This window comes from Mirounga angustirostris, unplaced genomic scaffold (genome assembly GCF_029215605.1).
Source record: "Mirounga angustirostris isolate CCGP_5_RB_7025 unplaced genomic scaffold, mMirAng1.0.hap1 SCAF_1, whole genome shotgun sequence".
In the NCBI taxonomy this organism is placed as follows: Eukaryota; Metazoa; Chordata; class Mammalia; order Carnivora; family Phocidae; genus Mirounga; species Mirounga angustirostris.
The window spans coordinates 122272432-122283354 of NW_026991709.1; the positions used below are offsets into that span (position 1 = coordinate 122272432).

General features: G+C 50.9%; 1 protein-coding gene across 1 annotated transcript; it reads right to left on the reverse strand.

Moving 5' to 3' along the window:
* Positions 1–9849: 9849 nt before the first annotated feature.
* SOX14 (SRY-box transcription factor 14) lies at positions 9850–10572 on the reverse strand. The gene has a single exon (XM_045863722.1). It carries the CDS (start codon positions 10570–10572, stop codon positions 9850–9852), a length of 723 nt encoding a protein of 240 aa, XP_045719678.1.
* Positions 10573–10923: the final 351 nt, after the last annotated feature.

The window sequence follows — 10923 nt, forward strand, 5'->3', positions numbered from 1 at the left end:
TTGGCAACAGTTTGTCACAAATCAAATTTACCTGTTTTCCTCCAGATTGTCTCAAAAGGGAATCAGGGCTCCTTTTCCCAGTGGGTTTGGTGATTTGGATGTCCATCATATTACACAATGGTGATTAGTAGAGCTAATCTAATTTCTCTCTCCATTAAAACACAAACAAAAAACGAAGACAAGAATAAAATGTCCCTGTAGAATGTCTTCTGAGAGTTGACACGGGGCAGCAAAATGTTGTCCCCAAAGAGGCGGGCAGTCTTGGTATGCCAAGAGAACTCCAGAAGAGGTCACCTGCAGAAGGATGGAGCTATCGCAGAGAGAGACCTAATCACAAGGCTTGGCTTCAGATTTGCTCTTGGAATTTCTCTTCCTAAAATAGAAAATCAAAACCCACATCCATTATCACTCATTTCACCTGTTTATTACAAGATATGTTTTCAAGAAATGTTGGAGCAACTCCAACCATCTGCGAAGGAACTAAGGTTGTTAATTGGATAGCAGATTGACCTCCCATCTGATTCCAGTCCTCTCTGCCTAATGAGTTGGCCATGAATACTGTTACAGTTGTGTGATACACTTTGAGTTTCATCGAACCTGTGCTAACAAGGCAGGTCTGAAGCCCAGGTATCAGCTGGAGCTGCCACAGCAGCCACTAAGTAGTCATTTATTTTTACACCTTGTTTGTGTTCATATCAGCTCAGAGTATAACCTATTTATATAAATGTACAAATGACACATTGAAAACCATGAGTATATTTGGACAAGAGAAAAGTTCAGCTCACCTCTTCTGCAGACGACACACCTTCAGGCCTTCAGTGTTGTTCTCAAAGATAACTCAAAGCAAATGGATCCTTCTTATTAGGTACAAGTATCACAAACATTCCAGAGAACCCAGGAGGTAAAAGACAATGGTAAGGAGAAATTTTTAAGTGTCTTAAAGGTGTTTTCTCATCCAGCCAATGTATATTATAAACACTCCAAATGAGTCTAGAGTTGGAGGTAAGAAATATACACAAAAAATTTCAACTTCTGAAGAAAATGTTACCCCTTTTCCCTCTTATTCAGTTTGTCTGATCAAAAATTAGATGGGTAAGAACATGCATTACCGTGGTGGAAGGAAATAAGACCAGGAAGAAACCAACGTGAAGAAGAATGATGCTGGTAATTGATGAAGACCTACAAAGGAAATTTCTGATCTGATAGTAGTGTCCACATTTTAAAAAGGAAAACTAAACAAGAAGGGGACAAGGAAGGGGAAGAGGAGAAATAAGAAAGGAAAAACAAAGAATTACATAATTAGTCTTCAGTCTGGAGAAGCTTTATCCTGTGGGAATGCATTTACTATTTATTTTACTTGTGAAAACCATCATCAGATGTTGATGGTTGGTCTTGTCCTTTCTTACGTTTGTAGGTCTCCAAATGGGTGACATTGAAATGAGGTGACATTACATCACCCCTTTACTTGGGTGAATATGGAGAAAGTATCTACCATGCTGGTCATTATCTTTTATTTCAAGAAAAGTAAAACCTATTCTTAATCTCCTCCATCTCTTGGAAGCTCCCAAGTGACAGCACCTCTTATTTCTTTCTTGATATGTGCAAATTTTACTACACAATTATTTAGATCTGGCAAATTTTAACACAAAAGATTTGATGCTGCTCATAACTTGACCAAGCAGAAAATCCTTAGGGAAATATGAACTTGTTCGAACCCATAACTGTTGTTTTAGTGAAACAATGCGTTATTGACCCAACATCTGACTATACATGAAGATTCGTTTTTTTGGTACATTTCTATGTTACAGAAAAGTTTTCAATTGATAAATGTCTTTCTATTGCATGCATATTTTATGGAAAAATAATTGCATATCCTCTGCATATAATTTTTCAGTCTTGCTGCATGTGCTCAAACTGCAGCAAAGAATGAAAGGTGAATATGGTTAAAATTTTGCCCTCAAATCACAAGTTAAATTAGTAGGGATATTGAAAAACAACAAAAACCTTCCCTCTTTACCTATCTTTACCTACTTCACCTCAATCTCACGTTATTTTAAAGAAAGAAAACTTCATTGCATATTCTAGCAAAGTGTATCTGTAGGCGAAGGTTTAACAGAGCCAGAGAGGATGTGCAAGGAGTGAGAAAGTGAATTGATGGATGGATGGTTAAATGAATATAAATGAACTGACACCTTTACAGGAAAATAACATTTCTTTTCTTTTTTTATTCTATAGATCAGTGGGTTTTGTATCTGTAATTCTTTCATACCAGCAAAGAGGAAATAAACTCTCATGTAAATCATTTTCCCCCCATCTGGAGCATATTAAAACCATGCCTTTTTTTTTTTTCTTTTAAGCAGACTCCTTTCTCCCTATTTGCTTATCAGTTCATCCACCATTACATTTTAAATGAAATTGCAAGACCCTTGTCCCTCCCCCAAATTTCAACCTGATGTAGGAAAGTGGGAAGCAGACTTTTCTTGCTTTAGAATAGTGACCTAGATTCAATTACAGATAGACCCAGAAGAGAGAAGTGACACCTCACAATTTTCTTAGAGGTCTTGAAAAAATTAGAAATCCCAAAACAATACTTAATGGAAAAGAATCTGTTTATTTCCCCATTATTCCATCTTACTTTTTTTCCACCTTAATTGCATTGCTTTGGTACATTTAATTGTTCTTAGTATAACATTGCAATACGTTTCCCATGGGATATTTAGCATCCTAAGAACGGGCATTTCAGGGAAATTTCTGAATTTGGTTTTTTGAGAGTGGGTGTCTACATATGGAACGTGTGCAATACTTCAAGCCGAACCTAAACAAGATGAAAAATAATCACATAAGAGGCATATTTTTTCTATGTCCTTAAGAAGGTGAACAAATTACATTACAAAAAGCACACCTATTATAATTGCATTGCAGACAAACCATTGAACGGAAAAAAAAAAACCAGGGGCACATATATTATACTGTGTTCCTAATTACTGTGGAAAAATGTGGTCAAAGAAATAGAAAGAGAGGAGAATCCTCTGATTCTGCTTATTGACTTTTTATCACTAAATTAAGCATATAAATGACCTGAACGGGTGGCTTGGTATATTAAATTAAAAAAAGAAGAAGAACAATGATTGTCTCTTCCTTTTCCCTCCCTCTCAGATCTCAGCCTGAAAGGAGTCTCCGAGAGATAAGAAAGATGGGATTCGGTCCGTGCTGCTCTGGTTGGTCCTGCTTATCCCGGAGCAGGGAGGCAGTTGCCTTCCACACAGGATTTCCGTTCGGGGTTCACAATAAGCGGTCTCAAGCGGGGGCACATTCCCCACCACCTCCACCGCACCCCAAACAAAGAAGCCAAAATTGGCTGTCCCAAGCCCAGTGCGCTTGGGAACCTTCGAGGTGCGTGAGGGCGAGGCAGGCTGCTGCAGGCAGGCGTGGACTCCTCAACCCTCTCCACGGGTTTGGAGCCGCGAGGCGCAGCAAGAGGGCAGAAGTGGGCTCGTGTCTATGCGGGTATCCAAAATGAAAGAGAGCTGCAAACGGCGCAGAAGTCCGGGGATGAGGTGCAGAAAACAGAGCAGGGGCGCCGCCTTGGTTCTCAAACACTTTCGAAGGATGGGCTTTCCCCGAGAGATTATTTCAGATCCTGGAAAATAGGGTTCCGTTGGGCAGTGGCCGCAGCACTGGGGCTGTGGGTGCGTGCGCGGCCCTGCAAAAAGGGTCCCCCAGGCCGCACGGGGGAGCGCAGCAGGCGCCCGGCCCCGAGGGAGTCGGTAAAGGATTGTTTCATTTCAAAGTGAAAATCTGCAGGCTTTGGGAAACGATATTCAAAAAAGTATATAATCTCCATATGCCGCTCAATGGAGGATCCTCATAATTTACAGCGGCAGATAAGGCTAGAGGGTGTAATAAAAAATCTGAAGCCCTCCCCTCCCCCTCGCCGCCTCCCCGGAATTGCACCTTGGGCAGCGGAGCAGAATCCGGAATGTGAACTTCTCCCGACATATGTTTCCCGCAGATAAGTAAACAATCTGGACGTGAAATGGAAATGGTAATTAATGCAGTAATGCTGTTACACCTCGAGTGTGCAAATCCCATTGACTCGCCGCGCCACGGGGGGTGCCGGGCGAACGGGGACCAGCGGCGAGCGCCTCGGCCGCCGGCTCCCTCCCCCCCACTCCCTCCTCCCGCGGTACCCGGGCGGGGCGTCCCGAGAGCCCGCAGGGGCTTGGCCCCGCTGCACGAAGTCGGGAGCCGCTCGGAGGCTCTCGGGACTCCCGGCTCTCCGCCCTCCGTCCGCTAGGCTGGGGCGCCGCTCCCGCCTCTCCCGCCTCTCCCGCCGAACCCAGCGCGCGCCTCACACCCTCCTCCCCTCCTGCTCCGCGCCGCTCTAGCGCCCGCAGAGCCTCGGTGCTCTGAGGTGCCACCGAGCCCTGAGGCACCCAGGAGAGGCTGAGCTCACGAGCAGGGAGCAGCAGGCGACGCGGCGGCCTTGAGGCCGGAGGGGCCCTGCGCTCTAGAACGACCGGTCTTCCCGGCTCGCGGCCGACGGGTCTGGGCTTCGTCTCCTCCTGGCTCCCGGCCGAGTGCGGTCCGGCCGGCTGGCAGAGTTTTCCTGAAGTCCCTTCCAGCCCTGCCCCGAAGGCACGAATCGCGTTTGATTGCTTCTCTTCCCGACCCAAGAGTGGAAAAGTTTGGAAATGGCCACTGGCCGCCAGAAATAGCGCAACTCCTTCATTTTGTAGCAAAGAGGAAACACGGGCTCCTTTCTGTCTCTGTCCGGCCTGAGGACCCGTTCCCTTCCCCGACTCGGACCAAATTCTTGGGGCCTTTTGGGGGGTCGGCGAGGATGCACAGAGCAGGAATTCGAGCGAAGAGGACAAGAATCTAGGGAGGCCTCCCAAGAACTTCCTGGGCCCGAGGCCCTTCCAGCTTCACAAGAGCACAACTCCGACACCCCGACCCAGGGACTGGCAGGGGGCCGCGGGTGACAGCTAAGCCGGATGCAGGGTCGGGGGCTGGGCGAGGAGGGAGTGTCGAGGCTCTCTTTTCTGCCTCCAGCCCCCTTCCCAGTGCCAGGGCAGGCACCACCAAGTCGCTGTTCCCGGAGCGCACAGAGCAAGGGTTAGGCCGAAGCGACCGCGAATCTCCAGTTCCGCGTCTACGCCCGCCCCAGAATTTCTAGAGATTCCCACCCGTCCCCAACTTTATTATTTTCTTAATTACTCTGCAGCTGCCCAGCGCCAACGCTTCTGGTTCCAGGACAAGTACGATCCCCGGAGCGCCAAGAGAGTAACCGGCCCAAATAGTGCCCCCAAAGCTGAGTCGAGGGTCTCGAGGTCAGCGCAGCGCCAGAGGCTAGGAGGGCGCGCCCCTTGGCCATGGCTGGAGGAAAGGTCCTGGCATCTACATACCCAAATCTAACGTGCCCCTTCTGTCTTCCTCTCTCACACTCACACACAATCCACTCAGCAAATAAAGAGATGAGAGTTCTTAATACGAATCTTGTGAATTAAGTGGTTTTCAAATTCAAATGACTTGAAATTCATTGTCCGCTTGAACAATGGTGACAAGACCAGAGCCGGGGAGGAGCTGAAGGAGAGTCCTCGAGGGCAGTCCTAGCGCCAGCCTCACTAAGTTTTCCGGGCCCTGGCAGTCTCAGTTCTCTCCAGAGAGGGTGCCCACGGGGGAGACGCTTCTCTAGGTAGCGCGGTGTAATGAAAGTTTCCTAGACCCTCCTGACTGAAACATCACCCTGCTTAGGTGACTGGAAAACCCAGGAGGTTATCTAGATCCAGTTTTAAAATGCAAATGTTAAGAGGGTTTCCGATGTCAGTCACTCACACCTCAGTGAGATTTACTTTAAGTAGCTGGTGTCTCCCAGTATAAAGTTGGTTTTTCTGAGGAAACTAATATTTAAATGGGAAAACTCAGAAACTGGAAGGGAATTAAAGATTTCTGGAGACAGACCCAAAGCTGGGGAAGCGCCTGAAAGGCTGCGGGAGTTCTCCATGAGAGGCCAGGAGCGGAAGGGGGCCAATGATCTCGAATCTACCAGAGGATTTGGCCAGTGTGCCCCTGAGCCAGGGGGCTGCCAAGGTTTAAGAAAGAAAACCTAACTAAAACCCAAACAACTCTGCCCCTGCCGCACCAGCGCCACCCGGTGCCATCTGGAGCCTGTGTTGGTCAGGACTCCAGGGTCCTAGAAAATGCCTAGTAGAGGAGAGGTGGGGGTGAGCGTGGCATGTTTTGGGGTCAATTTTTTTTGTTCCCCGGAAGCAGTCCCCGCAGGCGAGCGGCCCGGGCCCTCTCTGGCACCCTTGCCCTTGCTCCAGGGAGGCCAAGGCTGCGGGCAGAAGTCTGGGACCCCCAGGCTGCGGGACGCGCTCAGAGCTCGGAGGAGTCCACGGAGTCGGCTCCTGCAGGGTCCCTGTCGCCCCGCGCGCCCCGGGAGTTCGCGTTCTCCCGATGACACCAAGAGTCTGTCGAGGGTGACTCTTGACTGCTCTTTGCTGCGAGTAGCGCGCTCGCGCTCGGGAGAAGCGGCTCTCCTCCACTCCGGGCGGGCGGGGCGCTCCTCTCCCTACAGGTTTGCTTTAATGATTTTCTTGAAAGAAAGAGACAGGTGTGAGCAAACAGGTTTGACAGGGACTGCTCCCCCCCCCCCCCCCAGGGGATTTCTTTTTGTCTGCGCCTGACTTCAAAGTCAGTAATCGGCCCCTGTCAGCGGCGTGACGAGGAGGATTTCGGCTGTTTGTTAGGGCGAGTCGCAGCCGCGCACCTCGGCGGAGCCTCTGCGGCCCGCGGGGCGCGGGAGGCTAGGCAGAGGCAGGCGCTGCGGGGCCGAGGCTGGGGCCAGGCCTGAGAAGGACAGAGAGCTGGACATGGCCCGACTAGGAAGGAAAGAGACGAGGTGGAACAGACACGGCTAGAGCTAGGTCTATGGCTTTAGGTCCCGGGACCTGCGCTGGGCCCCGCGCTCTCTGCTGGTTGGAAACTAGTCTCAATCACCCAGCCGCGGGCACACGGGCGCCTCCCTGCTACAGCTCACCCCAGTTTCCTGGAGCTCCTTTTGGAGTCCCCAGGACCGGGCGCAGTCTGGAACCCTGGTTTCAGTTTTCCAGCTTCCGCCGCCGCCGCCCGAGGCCTCCCCTCTTGGACCCACCTGGTACCCCTTCTCAGCCTAAGCCAGCCCGGGAGTCTCCTGGGCACCCTGGTCGGGCCGTGTGCGCCAGAATCCTCCTCGGGCCGGGGCGCTCTGTGCACCTGGGGCGCTGGTGCGCCGGGCTCTGCGGGGAGACACCCAGACCCCTGTAAGCTTCATCTTAGGAGATGTTAAGGGACACTGAGCTATGAGGGAGATCAGAGCGGCTGACAGGACTGTCAGTTGGGGTTATATCAGACAGCGAAACCGCGGTGCCTCCGCCCTAGGCCTCCTGGGCTTCTAGGGGGCGGAAGGAGGGGCTTTCCCTAAGCGCCTAGAGCCCCCAGACCTGACGGCCACCAGAGGCAAGTCACTTCCTAATTGTCTCGATTTGTAAGAGGGTTTTGTGATGCTAAGTAAGCGTGGCGCAGCCCGCCCGGCCTCCCCCTACACGTCCCCAGCCCGCTTTTGTTTACCTTCGCCTGATCGCTCATTTATTTATCTATCTATTATTTATAGGCGTCCCCTCCTATTCAACGCCCGTGTATGTTAATTGTGTTATACCATTTAATTCTAACATCGGTCTCAAAAGAGCTCTTAATGAGAAAAGCATATACAACACTGATCACTTTGCTATTCAGCTCAGCCAGATGGACAACTGCTAACTTTTTTTTTTTTAATAATGAAAATCCCCCTTTGACAAAGGGGCTCGATGAATAGGCTCCAAATAACACCTCAAACACTTCTAATTGTTTTGAGGACAATATGCTAATCGGTGGTTTTTCGGCTTCGGTGTCTGTTGACAACGTTTCCCTTGCACTTCCAGCCACCGACTCCTTTAGAAATGGCAGAAGCAAGCACAAAAATCCCTCAACAGAAACAGAAAGCAGACAAATCGCTAGGCTGGTCCCCACCCCCATTCTGCACCACATCAAAGCCAGTGGGCAAAGCACCCCACCTATGGAAAAACATGCAAGAGCACGGCTTTGGGGGTCAGACTGATGAGAGAGAGGGGTGAGGGAGCACCCTTCGATTTTGAGAACAAGTTCCAAAGAGTTGGGCTGGAAGGCATCAGAAGGTCCCTTCTCCTCTATGAAAAACAGAGCAATCTTCAGCTAACATTCACCCAGTGGGGAAAGGAAAAGGCTCTTTTTGGTTTTTTGTTAAACACCAAGGGCTGAAAGTTATTGAATTTTTATGATTTTTTTCACTCCATGCCTGAGCCGTGTCGCCTCCCTTTTTCCTTGGATCCCGCAGAATCTTGGTAAAAAGTCTCCCATAGTCCAGAGCAGGGACCTAAGACACATTTTTCTAGGTTTCCTAGACTTTGATAGTTTAACTTAGGAACCAGTATGGAGCCCCAAATCCCAAGAGCCAGCAGCAGCGTTCTCAAGCATCTTTTAAAAATACCAATTGCACCAGTCTTCCCCCATGCACTGAACTTAAACACCCACCGCAGGACTCCGTGCCTGGTGCGCAACTGGTTCCCAGTAGACTCTGCACTTTTTTCCATTCTTTCGGAGTTTGGTTTAAAAGAAAAGAAAATGCACCCAGGTCTCAGAGGTCTGGGTCGGCTTTTGTCTTAGCACATTCGCTCCTTGAAGTGGTCTGACCACTTTGTGAAGAAGGCATGGAAGGAGTGACGTCCAAGGGACCGATACCTTTGTCCAGCCTCTAAAGGCAAATAGCGGGTCCAGAGGGCGCGATCGATTGGGACGAATCCCAGACTCTGGGCCCCATTGCATCTGGCCCACAGGCCACCAGGCTCGGCCCACGCAAGGCCAGCCGTCACTGCTAGTCACTCTACGTGCTCTAAGCCTCCGACGACCCGACTTCACCGCCCCTCGGGCAGGGTCTCCTGACTTCAGATTTTATGCACATCAAAGGTTACTTTTTGCAATGACAGATTGTCTTTATTCAAAACGTCTTTGTTCAACAAATGAACAGAGTAAGGAGGTGAAATCCTTCTAGGTACATTTCCAAGACATCGTCAAAACATTTATGACCATTTAGGATGTTTTTATTCTTTTAATTTTTGTTCACTTTCTACTTCCTGACTTCATAACCTGACATTCTGTCTAAAAGTAAACTTAGGTCTCTAGGAGCACTGCTTTATACAAAGAAAATAATCATGTGGGTCCCTTTGTTTTACCTTTAAAGAAGCAAACACTATCATAGCATGATTTTAAATAGAAATATTTCCCTTTCTGTAGTTTTAAAATTTTAAGCCTTTCCCCCCACACATAGAGCAAATGGCACCTAGTTGTGTCTGATGGCAAAACACAGAGACACAGCTAACTCTTCAGGGTGCAAAAGAAAAAAATATATATGCATATTCTAGATATAATACCAGGATCTGGGAGTTCTGGAGTCCAAAGCCCATCAGAGGAGAGAGAAGGGGACATAAATAAAGCAAAACTGCCTACTTCTTTTGTCCAAAGGGGGTACAGTTGGAGATTTGTTTTGGGACAGTCGGGGTAGGAGCAGCTGTATAGCTGTCATATGTTCGCAAGTTTCTGGCACCTGTCTGCGCCTTGGGTCCGGGAGGATGCCCCTACCATCCCCCTGGAAGAGAGGCAGAGTCTGGGGTAGGGTAGCGGGCAGCGGCACAGCTGACCCGGAGGCATCTGCAGGCCCCCGCTAGGCGCAGAGGACAGGGTGCAGACCCCGCTTCCAGGTCACCCTCCAGGTCTGGCGGGCTGGGCTGGGGGTTACATGGCCGTGGCATGGGCTGATGAATAAGGGTCTATGCCAGTCTTGGTCATGCCCGGGAAGAGGATGTAGGCGACGGGGGGCTGCAGGGTGGAGGCAGACCAGGCGGTACAGTTACAGGGCACCACGTAGCCGGGATTGGTGGGGGACGGGTGCGTGTGCGTGTGTTGGCTGGGGCAGCTCAGGCTGCCGAAGGCGCCGTTCTGGTAGCCCAGGGTGGAAGCGTAGGGCAGTGCGCCGGTGGCCAAGGTGTGGGGCACTTCACCCATCTTCTGGATGGCGCTTGAGCTAAACTGCGCGGGGTCCAGCAGGGAGTAGGGCGCCGAGGCTGGCGGCAAGAAGGCCCGGGCTTTCTCGGGCGCGCTCAGGAGGCCGTCGGAGGCCCCCACGGGCAGGCCGGCCGCCTTGAGCGGGTCCGTGTCGCCCAGGTAGGGCAGGGGGAAGACATACCTGTCCTTCTTAAGCAGGTTCTTGGGCTTGCGCCGTGGCCGGTACTTGTAGTCAGGGTGTTCCTTCATGTGCTGGGCGCGTAGCCTCTTGGCCTCATCGATGTACGGCCGCTTCTCTGCCTCGGACAGAAGCTTCCATTCGGCGCCTAGGCGTTTGCTGATCTCTGAGTTGTGCATCTTGGGGTTTTCCTGGGCCATCTTGCGCCGCTGGCCTCGGGACCATACCATGAAGGCGTTCATGGGTCGCTTGATGTGGTCTGAAGGTTTGGACATGGTCCCGGAGGCTAGGCGGGTGGGGGTGGGGAGTGTAGGGGCTCTGCAGGCAAGCCCGAGCGCGGTTGTCTGTCTGCCTGTTTGTCCGTCCTGAGCCGGTGCTCTGCGCTCCCCTCGCCTCCGCACCGCTGAGGGGAAGCCAGAGAGAAGCGCTAACCTCGCAAAGTTCAGCTGATCATGCCAGTCCCGGCACCCAGGCAGGCCCCGGGGTGGGGGCGAGTGAGGACAGGAGGGGCGGGGGAGGAGAGGGCAGCCGGCTGGGGGCTGCCGGCACCAGAGGCTGGGGCCCAAGTACCAGAGTCTCTGGGATTAAGTGGCCAGGTAATTTGCTGGCGAGGGCAGGAAGCTCCT